Below are 19,925 nucleotides of genomic sequence, written 5' to 3' on the forward strand. Positions count from 1 at the left end.
TTCTGTTCACTAGACCACTCCTCACATAGGGTAAAACTAGTGGGTTGGTTAGGAAGTTAGGCAGAGACAGGAGCTGATTGAAGGGAGAAGGAGATAGTCAGTCGGAGGAGAGGAGAGTTCCTGGCTGGGGACCGACGAGGAAAGGTCTCCAGGTCGAGCTGGCTGGGGTGATCCCTGGTCAGATCCAGACTGAAGTCTGAGGAGGAAGGAAAGAAGGACACGGAGCTGCGCCTGCAACCCATGCGGCAGCCTCCTAAGAAAGGACACGAAAGGAATTGTGCTGTAGTGAGTGAGAAAGAAGTCATAGCAACAGGAGTGAAACATCAGTGGGAGACCAGCTAGAAGCAGGCTGCCTTCATCTGAAGCGCAGATCCGGTAGCCGGAACACCGAGGGAGTAAAAGACTCTACGCTTTACTTCAGAGACCAGCAGGGCAGTCGATTCCAAGTTGGCTGTCCGACCCAAACAGCTAAGCAGACACAGTGGCAATTGCAGAGGAAGGGCGTCACTAGGGTCCCTATAAAATAGCCTCAGGCCATCACCATCATACGGGTTTGTCCTATCCATCTGGGGGACAGAGAGAGAGAAGTAACAACAGTGAGGACCTTATGGTAGCTAATGCAAGTAGGGACCTACTACGTTACTGTGTGCAAGGGCAAGGCTACTGATTTCCACCTGGATAAGGGGACTCTGGAATTGCCATCAGACCGACCGAACCCTGCTACCCTGTCATCCGGCACTCTGGACTGTGGATGCTGAAGCCTTCAGTAAAGGTAAAGAGACTGCACCCAATGTGTCCTCGTTATTCGCCGTGCCTTGCACTATCCACCGTCAACATCTACACTTCTGGGAAGCCCTGGGGATATACTTCACCTGTGGGAAGGTATACCGTCTAGCTGCCATAACATCATCCCAGCGGACCCCTAAGCAGCGTCGGTCACTGACCGAATACCACAGGTGGCGTCACGAACACTACCGTTATCTACTGACTCTGCCTTTTATTGGGCGCCCCTCATAGGTTGGGCCACCGTGACATCCTCGCTGAGGGAACTGAAAGACCCGGTACCGAGTACCCCATTGCCCTTACGTGGGGCGATCCAAATCTTGGCGTCATGAACAGGATCTACTTAAGCCTGAAATTCGGGTCATGTGCGCCTTAGAACTGTGCCAGAATTGTGTTTGAGCTGTTTCTGCTGAAAGGACTGTGTATTGTCATTTACCACCAAGAATGAATGAAAAGCCAAAAATCATTATCTCAGTAAATTAGAATAATTAACAAAAAACACCTGCAAAGGCTTCCTAAGCATTTAAAAAGGCCCCTTATTCTGTTTTAGTAGACTCCACAATCATGGGGAAGACTGCGGACTTGACAGATGTCCAGAAGGCAGTCATTGACACACTCCACAATGAGGGTAAGCCACAAAATGTCATTGCGAAAGAAGCTGGCTGTTCACAGAGTGCTGTATCCAAGCATAGTAATGGAAAGTTGAGTAGAAGGAAAAGATATGTTAGAAAATTGTGCCAAAGCATCCGGGATAACTGCAGCCTTCAAAGGATTGTTAAGAAAAGGCCATTCAAAAATTTAGAGGAGATTTACAAGGAGTGGACTGCTGCTGGGGCCATTGCTTCAAGAACCACCACACACAAATATATCCAAGGCATGGGCTACAAGTGTTGCATTCCTTGTGTCAAGCCACTCATGACCAATAGACAGTGCCAGAACCGTCTTACCTGAGCCAAGGAGAAAAAGAACTGGACTGTTGCTCAGTGGTCCAAGCTGTTTTTTTTCAGATGGAAGAAAATTTTGCATTTAATTTGGAAATCAAGGTCCCAGAGTCTGGAGGAAGAGTGGAGAGGTGTTGTGAATTCTGTTGTCGAGCTCCCTCCTGTGGTCATGAATGGTACTTCGGCTGGTTCTGTCCATGGACTTCCTCTGGTGGCTGTGGGTGTTTCTGAGTTTCCTTCCACAGGTGACGAGGCTAATTCATTAGTGGGCTGCTCTATTTAACTCCACTTGGATCTTTGCCCCATGCCAGCTGTCAATGTTGTACTATTGGTCTGTTCGCTCCTGGATCTTTCTGGCTACCTGTTTTCTCCAGCAGAAGCTAAGTTCCTCTTGCTATTTTCTTGTTTGCTATTTTTTCTGTCCAGCTTACTATTGTGAATATTGCCTTGCTTGCTGGAAGCTCTGGGACGCAGAGGGGCACCTCCGCACCGTGAGTCTGTGCGGAAGGTTTTTTTTCCCCTGCACTCTCTGCGTGGCTTTTTGTAGGTTTTTGTGCTGACCGCAAAGTTACCTTTCCTATCCTCTGTCTGTTTAGTAAGTCGGGCCTCTCTTTGCTAAATCTATTTCATCTCTGTGTTTGTGATTTCATCTTAACTCACAGTCAATATATGTGGGGGGCTGCCTTTTCCTTTGGGGAATTTCTCTGAGGCAAGGTAGGCTTTATTTTCCTTTCTTAGGGCTAGCTAGTTCTGAGGCTGTGACGAGTTGCTAATTTTTCTAGTGTTGCTAAACCGTTGACTGATTTGACCAAGAAGGGTGCTGATGTGGTCAATTGGTCTTCTGCGGCTGTCGAAGCTTTTCAGGAATTGAAGCGTTGTTTTTCTTCTGCCCCTGTGTTGTGCCAGCCAGATGTTTCGCTCCCGTTTCAGGTTGAGGTTGATGCTTCTGAGATTGGAGCAGGCGCTGTTTTGTCGCAAAGAAGTTCTGATGGCTCGGTGATGAAGCCATGTGCTTTCTTTTCTAGAAAGTTTTCGCCTGGTGAGCGCAATTATGATGTTGGTAATCGAGAGTTGTTGGCCATGAAGTGGGCATTCGAGGAGTGGCGTCATTGGCTTGAAGGAGCCAAGCATCGCATGGTGGTCTTGACAGATCACAAGAATTTGACTTATCTTGAGTCTGCCAAACGGTTGAATCCGAGACAGGCTCGATGGTCGTTATTTTTCTCCCGTTTTGATTTTGTGGTTTCGTACCTTCCGGGCTCTAAGAATGTGAAGGCTGATGCCCTGTCAAGGAGTTTTGTGCCTGACTCTCCGGGTGTTTCTGAGCCGGCGGGTATTCTCAAAGAGGGGGTAATTTTGTATGCCATCTCCCCTGATTTGCGGCGGGTGCTGCAAAAATTTCAGGCTGATAGACCTGACCGTTGCCCAGCGAAGAAACTGTTTGTCCCTGATAAATGGACTAATAGAGTTATCTCTGAGGTTCATTGTTCGGTGTTGGCTGGGCATCCTGGAATCTTTGGTAACAGAGATTTGGTGGCTAGATCCTTTTGGTGGCCGTCTCTGTCATGGGATGTGCGTTCTTTTGTGCAGTCCTGTGGGACTTGTGCTCGGGCTAAGCCCTGCTGTTCTCGTGCCAGTGGGTTGATTTTGCCCTTGCCGGTCCCGAAGAGGCCCTGGACGCATATTTCTATGGATTTTATTTCGGATCTCCCCGTCTCTAAAAAGATGTCGGTCATTTGGGTGGTTTGTGATCGCTTTTCTAAGATGGTCCATTTGGTACCCTTGTCTAAATTGCCTTCCTCCTCTGATTTGGTGCCATTGTTTTTCCAGCATGTGGTTCGTTTACATGGTATTCCGGAGAACATCGTTTCGGACAGAGGTTCCCAGTTTGTTTCGAGGTTTTGGCGATCCTTCTGTGCTAGGATGGGCATTGATTTGTCTTTTTCCTCGGCTTTCCATCCTCAGACAAATGGCCAAACCGAACGAACTAATCAAACTTTGGAAACATATCTGAGATGCTTTGTTTCTGCTGATCAGGATGATTGGGTGTCCTTTTTGCCGTTGGCTGAGTTCGCCCTTAATAATCGGGCCGTCTCGGCTACTTTGGTTTCGCCGTTTTTCTGCAATTCTGGTTTCCATCCTCGTTTCTTTTCAGGGCAGGTTGAGTCTTTGGACTGTCCTGGTGTAGATACTGTGATAGGTTGCAGCGGATTTGGACTCATGTGGTGGACAATTTGACATTGTCCCAGGAGAAGGCTCAACTTTTCGCTAACCGCCGGCGCTGTGTGGCTCCCCGACTTCGTGTTGGGGATTTAGTTTGGTTGTCATCTCGTTATGTTCCTATGAAGGTTTCCTCTCCTAAGTTTAAAGGGAACCTGTCACCTGAATTTGGCGGGACTGGTTTTGGGTCATATGGGTGGAGTTTTCGGGTGTTTGATTCACCCTTTCCTTACCCGCTGGCTGCATGCTGGCTGCAATATCGGATTGAAGTTCATTCTCTGTCCTCCATAGTACACGCCTGCGCAAGGCAAGATTGCTTTGCGCAGGCGTGTACTATGGAGGACAGAGAATGAACTGCAATCCAATATTGCAGCCAGCATGCAGCCAGCGGGTAAGGAAAGGGTGAATCAAACACCTGAAAACTCCGCCCATATGACCCAAAACCAGTCCCGCCAAATTCAGGTGACAGAGTCCCTTTAAGCCTTGTTTCATTGGTCCGTATAAGATTTCTGAGGTTATCAATCCTGTGTCATTTCGTTTGGCCCTTCCAGCTTCTTTTGCCATCCATAATGTGTTCCATAGGTCGTTATTGCGGAGATATGTGGCGCCTGTGGTTCCATCCGTTGATCCTCCTGCCCCGGTGTTGGTTGAGGGGGAGTTGGAGTATGTGGTGAAGATTTTGGTTTCTCGCATTTTGAGACGGAAACTCCAGTACCTGGTCAAGTGGAAGGGTTATGGTCAGGAGGATAATTCCTGGGTTTTTGCCTCTGATGTTCATGCGGCCGATCTGGTTCGTGCCTTTCATTTGGCTCATCCTGGTCAGCCTGGGGGCTCTGGTGAGGGTTCGGTGACCTCTCCTCAAGGGGGGGTACTGTTGTGAATTCTGTTGTCGAGCTCCCTCCTGTGGTCATGAATGGTACTTCGGCTGGTTCTGTCCATGGACTTCCTCTGGTGGCTGTGGGTGTTTCTGAGTTTCCTTCCACAGGTGACGAGGCTAATTCGTTAGTGGGCTGCTCTATTTAACTCCACTTGGATCTTTGCCCCATGCCAGCTGTCAATGTTGTACTATTGGTCTGTTCGCTCCTGGATCTTTCTGGTTACCTGTTTTCTCCAGCAGAAGCTAAGTTCCTCTTGCTATTTTCTTGTTTGCTATTTTTTCTGTCCAGCTTACTATTGTGAATATTGCCTTGCTTGCTGGAAGCTCTGGGACGCAGAGGGGCGCCTCCGCACCGTGAGTCGGTGCGGAAGGTTTTTTTTTCCCTGCACTCTCTGCGTGGCTTTTTGTAGGTTTTGTGCTGACCGCAAAGTTACCTTTCCTATCCTCTGTCTGTTCAGTAAGTCGGGCCTCTCTTTGCTAAATCTATTTCATCTCTGTGTTTGTGATTTCATCTTAACTCACAGTCAATATATGTGGGGGGCTGCCTTTTCCTTTGGGGAATTTCTCTGAGGCAAGGTAGGCTTTATTTTTCTACCTTTAGGGCTAGCTAGTTCTGAGGCTGTGACGAGTTGCATAGGGAGCGTTAGGAGCAATCCACGGCTATTTCTAGTGTGTGTGATAGGCTTAGGGATTGCGGTCAGCAGAGTTTCCACTTCCCAGAGCTTGTCCTGTGTTTTTGTAGCTATCAGGTCTTTCCGGGTGCTCTTAATCATCAGGTCCATTGTTGTCCTAACCACCAGGTCATAACAGAGAGGCACATAATCCAAGCTGCTTGAGGTTTAGGGTGAAGTTTCTACAATCGGTGATGGTTTGGGGAGCCATGTCATCTACTCGTGTAGGTCCACTGTGTTTTATCAAGACCAATGTCAGCGCAGCCGTCTACCAGGAAATTTTAGAGCACTTCTTGCTTCCCTCTGCTGACAACTTTTTTGAAGATGGAAAATTCATTCTCCAGCAGGACTTAACACCTGTCCACACTGCCAAAACTACCAATACCTGGTTTAAAAACAACAGTATCACTGTGCTTGATTGGCCAGCAAACTCGCCTGACCTTAACCACATAAAGAATCTATGGGGTATCATCAAGAGGAAGATGAGACTCCAGATCCAACAATGCAGATAGGCTGAAGGCTGCTATCAAAGCAACCTGGGCTTCCATAACACCTCAGCACTGCCACAGGCTGATCTCCTCCATGTCTCACTGCATTGATGCCAAAGGAGCCCTGACCAAGTATTGAGTGCATTTACTGAACCTACATTTCAATAGGCCAACCTTTCGGATTTTAGAAATCATTTTTCAAGCTGGTGTTATAAAGTATTCTAATTTACTCAGATAGTGACTTTTGTGCTTTCATTGGCTGTAAGCCATAATCATCAACATTAACAGAAATAAATGCTTGAATAGATCAGTGTTTGTAATGGCTCCATATAATACGAGTTTCACTTTTTGTTTTGAAGAACTGAAATAAACTAACTTTTTGATGATATTCTAATTTTGTCATAAACACTTGTATATGGATCAATCCATCCACATCGTGGCTGGCGTTCATAGGAGATCGTGCTGAATCCCTGCTATGTGTAGCACAGGCGATCGGATGATCATAGCTTCAAGTCTCCTAAGGGAACTACTGAAGCCAGTAAAAAGATACAAAAAAAAGTTTACAAAAAATAAACAACAAAAGTTCAAATTGTCCCCCTGAAAACAAAACAAAAATACATGCATATTTGATATCGCTGCTTTCAGAAATGTCCGATCTATCAAAATATAAAGTAAATTAGTCTGATCGGTAAATGTCCTAACAGGAATAAAATCTAAAAGCCTGAATTACGTTTTTTGGCCACTGCAACATTGCAATAACAGGCAATAAAAACATTGTACCTACCCCAAAATTGTATCAATAAAAACATCAGCTTGCGGAGCAAAAAACAAGCCCCAACCCAGAGCCAAATAAAAAAAAATGGAAACGCTGCGGGTCTCAGAAAATGGCGACATAAGCTATTTTTTTTCACCACTTTAAATAAAAAAGAACCCATACATGTTTGGTATTTCCGTACTCCGTAATGACCTAAGTAATCATATTGCCAGGTCAGTTTTAGTATTTAGTGAACATGGTATATAAAAAACACAAAACGGAATTGTGGAATTGTACTTTTTTTGCAATGTCGTTACATTTGGAATTTGTTTGCCTGTTGTCTAGAATGATATATTAAAAATAATAGGTTAATTCAAAGGTACAACTCATCCCACAAAAAACAAGCCCTCAAATGGCTTTACTGACAGAAAAATATAAATACAGTGGGGCAAAAAAGTATTTAGTCAGTCAGCAATAGTGCAAGTTCCACCACTTAAAAAGATGAGAGGCGTCTGTAATTTACATCATAGGTAGACCTCAACTATGGGAGACAAACTGAGAAAAAAAAATCCAGAAAATCACATTGTCTGTTTTTTTAACAATTTTTTTGCATATTATGGTGGAAAATAAGTATTTGGTCAGAAACAAACAATCAAGATTTCTGGCTCTCACAGACCTGTAACTTCTTCTTTAAGAGTCTCCTCTTTCCTCCACTCATTACCTGTAGTAATGGCACCTGTTTAAACTTGTTATCAGTATAAAAAGACACCTGTGCACACCCTCAAACAGTCTGACTCCAAACTCCACTATGGTGAAGACCAAAGAGCTGTCAAAGGACACCAGAAACAAAATTGTAGCCCTGCACCAGGCTGGGAAGACTGAATCTGCAATAGCCAACCAGCTTGGAGTGAAGAAATCAAAAGTGGAAGCAATAATTAGAAAATGGAAGACATACAAGACCACTGATAATCTCCCTCGATCTGGGGCTCCACACAAAATCCCACCCCGTGGGGTCAGAATGATCACAAGAACGGTGAGCAAAAATCCCAGAACCACGCGGGGGGACCTAGTGAATGAACTGCAGAGAGCTGGGACCAATGTAACAAGGCCTACCATAAGTAGCACACTACGCCACCATGGACTCAGATCCTGCAGTGCCAGACGTGTCCCACTGCTTAAGCCAGTATACGTCCAGGCCCGTCTGAAGTTTGCTAGAGAGCATTTGGATGATCCAGAGGAGTTTTGAGAGAATGTCCTATGGTCTGATGAAACCAAACTGGAACTGTTTGCTAGAAAGACAACTTGTCGTGTTTGGAGGAAAAAGAATACTGAGTTGCATCCATCAAACACCATACCTACTGTAAAGCATGGTGGTGGAAACATCATGCTTTGGGGCTGTTTCTCTGCAAAGGGGCCAGGACGACTGATCCGGGTACATGAAAGAATGAATGGGGCCATGTATCGTGAGATTTTGAGTGCAAACCTCCTTCCATCAGCAAGGGCATTGAAGATGAAACGTGGCTGGGCCTTTCAACATGACAATGATCCAAAGCACACCGCCAGGGCAACGAAGGAGTGGCTTCGTAAGAAGCATTTCAAGGTCCTGGAGTGGCCTAGCCAGTCTCCAGATCTCAACCCTATAGAAAACCTTTGGAGGGAGTTGAAAGTCCGTGTTGCCATGCGAAAAGCCAAAAACATCACTGCTCTAGAGGAGATCTGCATGGAGGAATGGGCCAACATACCAACAACAGTGTGTGGCAACCTTGTGAAGACTTACAGAAAACGTTTGACCTCTGTCATTGCCAACAAAGGATATATTACAAAGTATTGAGATGAAATTTTGTTTCTGACCAAATACTTATTTTCCACCATAATATGCAAAAAAATTGTTAAATAAACAGACAATGTGATTTTCTGGATTTTTTTTTCTCATTTTGTCTCCCATAGTTGAGGTCTACCTATGATGTAAATTACAGACGCCTCTCATCTTTTTAAGTGGTGGAACTTGCACTATTGCTGACTGACTAAATACTTTTTTGCCCCACTGTATATGGCTCTGGGAAGAAAAAGAGTAAAACTAAATCTCAAAAAAATGGAAGATCGTGAAAAGGGTTAAAAAAGGTTCTTAAAAGGTACTCACTCCAAATCACACATGTGTTCTTAAAAATAAATGAATTATAAAAATTAGCATATTTGTTATCCCCATTGTAACATTGATTAACCCTGTAAGGTAAACGATACAACCACTTTTTTTTATTTTTTACAATGTGTTGAATTTTTATAAGCCACTGGCTTATCAAGGTGCAGAACAAGATGGCAATGGAGTCTAGAATGGAGGTCTGTCCTCTTCAGTGATGATTCCAGATTTTGTCTTGAATGCAATGATAGCCAGAGAGAGTTCTGGGGACTATGGGTACCATGCAATAGCAGAGCTGGACGAACTATAAGTAAAAAAAGCAATAATTTTATTGATCACATGAACAAGTGAAGGAAGACGAGATAAAAAAGTGGGCAAACAAAAAACCATGCAGTGCAGAGAGCAGTAAGACCAATAAATACAAAGTAATTAGGCAATCAAAACTGTTGTTAAATGTAGCATAGTAACAACCAGATCCACTGTTAATCATGTAGCAAAGTAAATACTCTGCATGTATATATACTGAGACAATAGTGTGGGATAAATGTGTACAGAGCACCCACTAATAGAATGCACTTAGCATATCCATAAAATGGATTGGAAATGTGCCATCGGAGGAAGGAGCTTTTATCCGAAACGTGCGTGGGGCGGGCGGGCTGACTAGGAGAACCTACTGCTGTGCTCTACCAGGTAAATTAGCAGACTTTTTTTTATATACCATCCCTCAATCGCCTTATTTAAGGGCACAGTGTCAGTGTATTATTATGAGGCAACCCCGGTAGCACATTTTCAATCCACCTTTTTAGCTCATCTGCCTTCATTTGTTCATGTGATCAATAAAGTTATTGCATTTTGTACTTATGGACTACATGATTGTGTCATTTTTTGGTTTGTCCAACCCTGCTTTAGTATTGTTACAGTAAGTCCTATTCAGTCCTGTTTATGGGTCAGGGGTGGTGTATGAATTACTATATCACTGACCATTTTGTATGATTAATATCTACTATATAATTGTCTAAGGGTCACTTCTGTCTGTCCTTCTGTCTGTTACATTTATTCATTCGCTGATTGGTCTCGCCAGCTTCCTGTCATGGCTGCCGCGACCAATCAGCGACGGCCACAGTCCGGAAGAAAATGGCCGCTCCTTACTCCCCGCAGTCAGTGCCTGTCGCCCGCATACTCCCCTCCGGTCACCGCTAACACAGGTTTAATGCCGGCGGTAACGGACCGTGTTATGTCACGGGTAACGCACTCCGTTACCGCCGCTATTAACCCTGTGTGTCCCCAACTTTTTACTATTGACGCTGCCTATGCGGCATCAATAGTAAAAAATGTAATGTTAAAAATAACAATAATAAAAAAAAATCTGCTATACTCACCCTCTGATGCCGCTCACGCGGCCGCCTTCCGCCGTTGCAGGTTCCGGTGGCAGAAGGACCTGCCATGACGTCACGGTCATGTGACCGTGATGTCATCACAGGCCCTGCACGACAAGGACCTGCCATGACGTCACGGTCATGTGACTGCGACGTCACAGGCCTTGCGCGCCTGCGCTACAAAGACCTGCATGACGTCACGGTCATGTGACCGCGACGTCATCACAGGTCCTGCGCAGATACCAACCCTGGGACCGGAAGCTGCCGTGGACTACAAAGGCTCCCTAGGAAAGGTGAGTATATGTTTATTTTTTATTTTTTAACCTGTGACAAACCTGGCTGGGCAATATACTACGTGACTGGCCAATATATTACGTAGGTGGGCAATATACTACGTGACTGGCCAATATACTACGTGGCTCTGTGCTGTATACTACTTCGCTGTGCAATATACTACGTGGCTCTGTGCTGTATACTACGTCACTGGGCAATATACTACGTAACTTGGCAATATACTACGTTGCTCTGTGCTGTATACTACATCGCTGTGCAATATACTACGTGGCCCTGTGCTGTATACTATGTCACTGGGCAATATACTACGCGGCTGCGCAATATGCTACGTCACTAGGCAATATACTACGTAACTGGGCAATATACCACGAGGCTGCGCAATATACTACGTCACTAGGCAATATACTACGTCACTGAGCAATATACTACGTAACTGGGCAATATACTACGTGTCTGGGCAATATAGTACGTCACTGAGCAATATACTACGTGGGCTGTGCAATATACTACATGGCTGGGCAATATACTACGTGGCTGGCCAATATACTGCGTGGCTGGGCAATATACTACGTGGCTGGGCAATATACTACGTGGACATGCATATTCTAGAATATCCGATGCGTTAGAATCCGGCCACCATCTAGTATTTTTATAACACCGCTTTTGTTCCCCTGACATGCTAATGTTTGTCATTGTTATATATGGGTACCATGCAATGAAGAAGCCTTAAGGGAATGTCACACTGGTCCTACTCCCATGATTATGGTGAGGCAGAATGTACAGTGTCCGGACCCCTCTAAAATTCATCCCAGGTACACAAATAGCTCGGCGTTGAAGTGGTATGGCCAGTCCAAAGTATCACAGGAGCTGTTTTTCAACACACACGACAACCCCAGGCTGCATATTGCTTGTGGTACTGTGAGCTGCCAGCATGGTCTAAACGTGCTCTCGTGTTCTGCAACGTCTCTGGACTTCTCTGCCATTGAACACATTTGAGACATCATTAGTTGGCAATTGCAGTAGAAGATCTTGAGGATTTTCTTACCCAAGTGCATTCAGTGCTGCCGAAAATTTCTTATACAACCATTAATAACCTCACAGATAGCAAACAAAGCGTGTAAGTGCATCTTTACACAAGCCACTCATACTCAATACTGAAGATAGAGATGTTTTGAAAATTTTGTTTCCATTTTTTTAATCATTTCTAAATTACTAACATGTTTTTCCATCCTGTGATTTCCATAACTTCACAACTTTGCCTTCTGGGTGTTACAATTTCAATATTAAGGATTGTGGTAAGTAAGGCATATTGTGAAAGGTCATCGCCACTGATCCCAAGATTTAGCATTGCCTGCCAGGCTGACATCATGTCAACAGCACAGCAACCAATCAGTAAGCTGACTAGTGGCCACGCTGTCAATGTAATGTCAGTGCTGCAGCCAATGCCAGACATCAGGAGCAGTGTCAGAGACTCACTAGTGGACCCCAGGAAGGTGAGTCCACTGCAGATATTTTTTTTAAAGCCAAATATAGTGATTGGCATATTTTATTTGAAAGGCAACAACCCCTTCAATAGTATTGTTCAGTTACTCTGTCATGATTATGCTTACCAGCAAGGTTGTGCATACTGTGGAAAGCCGATAATGGCCGAAACAGGCAGTGAATCCAAGGAATGTCTTGTAGTCAGACATACAGGGACTCCCTAGGAAACAGGAATTAGTCACTGACTGGCATTTTACAGGTTATGAAATTAAAAAATAATCTAGGTCATGCAAAGAAGTGAGGCAGCTGGATTTCTAAGCATTGGATGAGGCAGGAAGCAGTTCAGGAGCAACCCAAGATTCTTTTTTAGCAATGATTCAATGTCTATTGAAAAATAAATATACATTTAATTTTTTTGGCAGTTAACTGGACCGTGATCTCGGAGAAATACCAGATATTTTCAGATTTTAATGCAATTGATCCTAGTATCATACCTGATACTTTTGAAGAGCATCCCATTACACCAGACATAACTCTTCTCCTTCTTAAGAAAAATAAAAATAACAAAAGGGATGGTGAACATCCAAGAGCACATGCAAGAAAGAAGCCATTATCTTGTTCGGAATGTGGGAAATGTTGTATATCGAAATGTGATCTTACTAAACATCAGAGAATTCACACAAGGGAGAAGCCATTTTCATGCTCAGAATGTGAAAAAAGTTTTTCTGACAAATCATGTCTTGCTCAGCATCAGAAAATGCACCCAAGGAAGAAGCCATTTTCATGTTCAGAATGTGGTAAATGTTTTAATCGGAAGACAAATCTTGCTACACATCTGAATGTTCACACAGGCGAGAAGCCATTTTCATGCTCGGAATGTGGGAAATGTTGCGTAACGAAATCTGATCTAACTAAACATCAGAGAATTCACACAGGGGAGAAGCCATATTCATGCTCAGAATGTGAAAAACGTTTTTCTGACAAATCGGCTCTAGCTCAGCATCAAAGAATTCACACAGGGGAGAAGCCATTTTCATGCTCCGAATGTGGGAAATGTTGCACAACGAAATCTGATCTAACTAGACATCAGAGAATTCACACAGGGGAGAAGCCATTTTCATGCTCAGAATGTGGGAAATGTTGCATAACAAAATCTGATCTAACAACACATCAGAGAATTCACACAGGGGAGAAGCCATTTTCATGCTCAGAATGTGGGAAATGTTGCATAAGGAAATCTGATCTAACTAGACATCAGAGAATTCACACAGGGGAGAAGCCATTTTCATGTTCAGAATGTGGGAAATGTTTTACACAAAAATCACATTTTGTTAGACATCAGAGAATTCACAAAGGTGAGAATCCATTTACATGTTTAGAATGTGGGAAATGTTATAAACGGAAAACAAATCTTGCTACACATTTGAAAACTTACACAGGGGAAAAGCCATTTTCATGTTCAGTATGTGAAAAATGCTTTCAACAAAAAAAAATTCTTACTAGACACCTGACAAATCACACAGGGGAGTAGCCATTTTTATGATCAGAATAAGGGAAATGTTTTATGAACACATCAAATCTAGTTACACACTTGGGAAGTCACGTAGGGGAGAAGTAATTTTCATTTTCAGAATGTGGGGAAGATTTTCTTACATGTTTATTTTTTTATTCAGAAAAATCACACGGGTAGGTAGACACTTTGTTTTTAATAATTTGCTTTGCAAATTGTATGAGTAACAGTCAATGTAAATTCACATATCATCATACATGAGAAATGGAAAACAATTTAATGCACTAAATGATGAATTTCTAAATGTAAGTAATTACCAATAAATATCTGTTATCAAAAAGCAAACAATGGAAATAAAGCATCTATAAACTGATTGGTGCACCTTATTAAAGACACCCATCTATTATTACATTGGACATCCACTGGCCTTTAGTGCTGCTATTAGTGGTCACAAAAAATTTAAATGTAGGAATATTGACCCATGCAGACTGGATGTCTTCTTGCAAGTGTGGCTTCTTCCAATTCTAATTCACACATCAGTGATTTTGTTTGCAAAAAAAATGTGCCACTTTTGAGTGTTTGCACTCTTTAGGCACAGCAGGGACTCTCCAAACCAGACATGGCATCCCCTAATGATTCCAGCAAATTTTAAATTCAAAAGTAAAATGGCTCTTCTTCCCTTCCGAGTCCTGCCCTTCGTACAAACAGTAGTTTTCCTTCACATGTTGGGTATCTCGTATCTGCGTACTCAGGAGAAATTGCACAACAAATTGTATGGTATATTTCTCCTTTTACCCATGTGAAAATAAAAAAGGGAATAAAAGAACATTAGATTAGATTTTTTCTTATTATGTCTCAATATAATAGACTTCTTTGAAGCACCTTGGGGTTCGAGGTGCTCACCACACATCTAGATAAATTTCCTGAGTGGTATAGTTTCCAAAATGGGGTAACTTGTGGGGGGTTTCCACTATTTAGGCCTATCAGAGGCTCTACAAATGTGACATGGCAACCGCTAATGATTCCAGCAAATTTTGCATTCAAAAAGTGAAATGGCGCACCTTCCATTTTGAACCCTGCCTTGCACTGAAACAATAGTTTTACCCCACTTATGGGGTATTGGCGTACTCAGGAGAAATTGCACAACAAATTTTATGGTGTAATTTCTCAAGTTACCCTTGTGAAAATGCAAAAATTAGGGCTAAAAAAAAACACTTGTGTGAAATGTAAATTTTTTTATTTTTTTTATTTTCACGGATCAACTTTATAAACTCCTGTGAAGCACCAGGGAGTTCATAGTGCTTATCACACATACAGATAAAATCCCTGAGGGGCTAATGTTTCCAAAATGGGGTTGCTTGTGAGCGGTTTCCATTGTTTAGGCATATCACGGACTCGCCAAACGTGACATGGTGTCCCCTAATTCCAGCAAATTTTTCATTTTCAAAAGTCAAATGGCGCTCCTTTTGTTTCGAGCTCAGTAGTGTGCCGAAACTCAAGAGAAATTACACAACAAATTTTGGGGTCCATTTTTTCCTGTTATGCTTGCAAAAATTGGGTTTAACTCCTTTCTGACACTGGGCGTAATATGTGCGATAAAATGTGCGCTACAGGGGGTTGGAATAAACCCAAGTCAGATTCAAAAAATGACATAAAGGCATTAGCGTAGGGTAAGGCCAAATTGGACCCCATCTGTGTACCCTGAATTTGCAAATAGAACGTGTCCTCAAATAGAAATACATTTTATGTTAATACCAATTCCAATAATTCCAACAAAAAATTGATCACTAATGGATCTGTACTTGATTGCTCTAATAGAGACCTGTTGGGTCGTATACCTCTACTGTGCTTTATTGAAGTATACAGATTGATAACATCAAGTGTAACTGCAGTGCCCCAGAGTCCTGGTTGTTGCAGTAATGTCGTTCTTCCACCAGGGGGAGTGATGTTACGTCTGATGGCACCAAGGGAGTTCACCCTGCCAGGTATCACAGCCACACACACACACTTCACACGCCAGTCCACCAGGGGGAGCTAAGGGTTCTGTTCACTAGGCCACTCCTTACATATGGTAAAATGGTTGGGTTGGGTTGGTTAGGAAGTTAGGCAGAGACAGGAGCTTACTGAAGGGAGAAGGAGATAGTCAGTCGGAGGAGAGGAGAGTTCCTGGCAGGGGACCGACGAGGAAAGGTCTCCAGGTCGAGCTGGCTGGGTTGATCCCTGGTCAGATCCAGACTGAAGTCTGAGGAGGAAGGAAAGAAGGACACGGAGCTGCGCCTGCAACCCATGTGGCAGCCTCCTAAGAAAGGACACGAAAGGAATTGTGCTGTAGTGAGTGAGAAAAGAAGTCATAGCAACAGGAGTGAAACATCAGTGGGAGACCAGCTAGATTCAGGCTCCCTCCATCTGAAGTGCAGATCCGGTGGCCGGAACACCAAGGGTGTAATAGACTCTACGTTCTACTTCAGAGACCGGCAGGGCAGTCAATTCCAAGTTGGCTGTCCAACCCAAACACCTAAGCAGACACGGTGGCAATTGCGGAGGAGGGGCGTCACTAGGGTCCCTATGAAATAGCCTCAGGCCATCACCGTCATACGGGTTTGTCCTATCCATCTGGGGGACAGAGAGAGAGAAGTAACAACAGTGAGGACTTTGGGGTACCTAATGCAAGTAGGGACCTACTACGTTACTGTGCGCAAGGGGAAGGCTACCAATTTCCACCTGATAAGGTGACTCTGGAATTGCCATCAGACCAGCCGGACCCTGCTACCCTGTCATTCGGCACTCTGGACTGTGGATGCTGAAGCCTTCAGTAAAGGTAAATAGACTGCACCCATTGTGTCCTCGTTATTCGCCACGCCTTGCACTATCCACCATCAACACCTACACTTCTGGGAAGCCCTGGGGATATACTTCACCTGTGGGAAGGTATACCATCTAGCTGCCATAACATCACCCCAGCGGACCCCTAAGCAGCGTCGGTCACTCTGACCGAATACCACAGGTGGCGTCACGAACACGACAGTTATCTACTGACTCTGCCTTTTATTGGGCGCCCCTCATAGGGCCACGGTCCGGGTCGGGCCACTGTGACATCCTCGCTGAGGGAACTGAAGGACCCGGTACCGAGTAACCCATTGCCCTTACGGGGGGGGGGGGGGGGGGGGGTGATCCATAACTAAAAGAGTCTCTTTAGATATTTTACCCATATTGTTGATAGCATTGAGGAAGGCCCCTGTATCCAGCACAAAGTATCGGGTGTTTTTGACCATAGGGGTCAATACTTTCTCAAGTAATATGGATACAATTGGGTATCAATATATATGAGTGCGGGAATTTTTGATGTTTATGTATTGAGGGAGTGATATCCTTCCCTGAGCACCTACTTGAGTATGGATTGACGTGTATCCAATTCTTTTTACATGACTACTTTACATAGTTTTGTATCATCTGCAAATATCAATATTTTATTGTGTAAACCTACCAGATTGTAAATAAATAGGTTGAAGAGAATAGGTCCCAACACAGACTCCTGCGGTACCCTACTGGTCACAGCGACCCAGTTAGAGAATATACCATTTATAACCACCCTCTGCTTTCTATCACTAATCCAGTTACTTACCCATTTACACACATTTTCCCCCAGACCCACCACTCTCATTTTGTGTACCAACCTGTGTGTGGCACGGTATCAAACAGTTTGGAAAAATCAAGATATAGCACGTCCAATGACTCACCTTGGCCCAGTCTATAGCTTACCTCTTCATAAAAACTGATTAGATTGGTTTGACAGGAGCGATTCCTCATAAACCCATGCTGATATGTACCGTATTTTTCGGACTAAAAGACGCACTTTTTCCCCCCCAAAAAAGGGGGGAAAATGGGGGGTGCGTCTAATAGTCGCAATGCAGGCTTACCTAGGTGGCAGAGGTGCGGTGGCAGAGGTCCGGTGGCAGAGGTGCGGTTGCGGGGGTGTGGCGGCAGAGGAGGCGCAGAAAGCGGGGTCCCTTTCCCCGATATGGTGATGCAGCAGGCCCGGTATGCAGCAGAGCCGGGTGAATCCTCTTGTTATCGGTGGTGGCGGCCATTTTCCGGAGGCCGCGCGTGCGCAGATGGAGCGCTCTGCTTCCCGGGGCTTCAGGAAAATGGCCGCTGCGATCTCCATCTGCGCACGCGCGGCCTCCCGCGGCCATTTTCCTGAAGCCCCGGGAGCAGAGCGCTTCATCTGCACACGCGCGGCCTCAGGAAGATGGCCGCGCCCACCGATAACAAGAGGATTCACCCGGCTCTGCTGCATACCGGGCCTGCTGCATCACCATACCGGGGAAAGGGACCCCGCTTCCTGCGCCTCCTCTGCTGCCACACCCCCGCCACCGCACCTCTGCCACCGGACCTCTGCCACCGCACCTCTGCCACCTAGGTAAGCCTGCATGGTACGCCAGGGACCCCTCTCACGCCATACCTCTCACTGCACCTCCTGATCCCAGCACCTCCTGATCCCAGCACCTCCTGATCCCAGCACCTCCTGATCCCAGCACCTCCTGATCCCAGCACCTTCTCATCCCAGCACCTCCTGATCCCAGCACCTCCTGATCCCAGCACCTCCTGATCCCAGCACCTCCTGATCCCAGCACCTTCTCATCCCAGCACCTTCTCATCCCAGCACCTCCTCATCCCAGCATCATCCCACCTTGCCTCCTGTGACCCTGCTCTGCCACCGCCATAAGATACTGTAAATTCGGACAATAAGACGGACCCCCATGTTATAAAAAATCTTTTTTTCTGCAATTTTCACCCCAAATTTGGGGTGCGTCTTATGGTCCGGTGCGTCTTATAGTCCGAAAAATACGGTAGTTAAACAGTTATTCTCATTGAGATAATCCAGCATAACATACCTCAGAAACTCTTCAAATATTTTACCAACATTAGAGGTTAGACTTACTGGTCTATAATTTCCAGGTTCACTTTTAGAACCCTTTTTGAATATTGGTACCACATTTGCCTTGCGCTAGTTCTGTGGAACAGACCCCGTTGCTATAGAGTCCCCAAATATCAGAAATAATTCGTGATGAGCGAACTTGCTCGCCACTACTCATTACTCGCCCGAGTATCACTATGCTCGGTGTACTCGGCGAGCACCAAGCATTTCTGGGATTATTCGGCGGTAACTGGTGTCTCCACCCAGCATTAGAGACCCAATCACGGTGCAGGGATTGTTTGCCAGGCCATGAAACGCCGCAGCCATCTTTGTTGTGGTCGTGCAGTGATTGGTATGGCCGAACAGCATCATCCTGAGTATCAGAGACCTGGCGCCGCCCTGCTCGCCGCATTATGTTCCTGTTTCAACGAGAGTAGGGAGAGCTGCTGCCGAGATAGGGTCAGAATCGTTGTTTTTAGAGTTACTGTAGGTCTGCAACTCTTACATCCACAACTCCTCAGAAACCAAAAGTCCTTTATAGGGCTAATTCGTGGGTCATGATATTGCAGCGCTACGTGGGCAGGGCACAGCATATCCACATCAGTGCAAGGCCTGCAGGCACTGTATGTGCATCCATTGCATCCTTCCCAAAGCTCCATGACTGCCTGATGCTGCAGCTTATTTACTAAATACCAATTTTTTTTCCCAAAAATTCCCCCCCCCCAAAAAAAAAAATATATATACAGTCTGTTATGTCAGACTGAGGCTTGTTGAAAAATCATAGTTTGTCAGGCATACGTAGCATAGTTGTGTGTGCTACCCTAGTGCCACTTTTTTTGTGTGTTTTAAATTCAACGAAAAAGGCCTCATATATCTGCGTGCTCCAAATTTGAGCATTGTAGGCCGGTGTACTTATTTTTTGGTTGTCTGATACTCAAATTCTATAGAGCACTATTTAGCATAAAAAAATTCAAAGGCCACAGATTTGCCAGTGTGGTATTTCTGTGAGAGCCCTCATATATCTCTGCTCCAAGTTTGGGCATTGTAGGCCGGTGTACTTATTTTTTGGCTGTCTGATACTCAAATTCTATACAGCACTATTTTGCATAAATTAACTTCACAAAAAAAAACCAAAATTAAATACAGTCTGTTAGGTCAGGCTGAGGCCTGACTGGTGTTTGGGTTTGAAAAATCGTAGATTTGTAGGCATAGTGATCAGATATTATTTCGCTACTAATAAAGACATTTGTGTTGAGCATTTGAAATAGTGCAGTAGTCCATTTAAAATGGTTAAGGCAAGGGGCATGGGACGGGGAAGTGGACGTGATGCTGATGGTGCATCCAGAGGATGAGGCCGTGGCTAAGGTGAAAGTGGGCAACAACAAAGACCCACATCTTCTCGCTCGACCTTCCTGTCCCAGTTTCTAGGGGACCGCAGCACACCACTATTGAAGCCAGAGCAGTGTGAAATGGT

The 19,925-nt window shown here is 44.7% G+C and overlaps 1 protein-coding gene across 1 annotated transcript in view; it reads left to right on the forward strand.

The window, feature by feature from the left end:
* The window catches only part of LOC138666598 (zinc finger protein 665-like), a 91,225-nt gene extending 77,328 nt beyond the window's left edge, over nucleotides 1-13,897 (forward strand). Inside the window, exon 11 of the mRNA XM_069754797.1 lies at nucleotides 12,425-13,897. Coding sequence (XP_069610898.1) covers nucleotides 12,425-13,554 — 1,130 coding nt within the window. The 3' untranslated portion in view covers nucleotides 13,555-13,897. The remainder of the gene's footprint in view (nucleotides 1-12,424) is intronic.
* The last annotated feature ends 6,028 nt before the right edge of the window (nucleotides 13,898-19,925 follow it).

The sequence above is a fragment of the Ranitomeya imitator genome, chromosome 2, assembly GCF_032444005.1.
Source record: "Ranitomeya imitator isolate aRanImi1 chromosome 2, aRanImi1.pri, whole genome shotgun sequence".
Taxonomy (NCBI): Eukaryota; Metazoa; Chordata; class Amphibia; order Anura; family Dendrobatidae; genus Ranitomeya; species Ranitomeya imitator.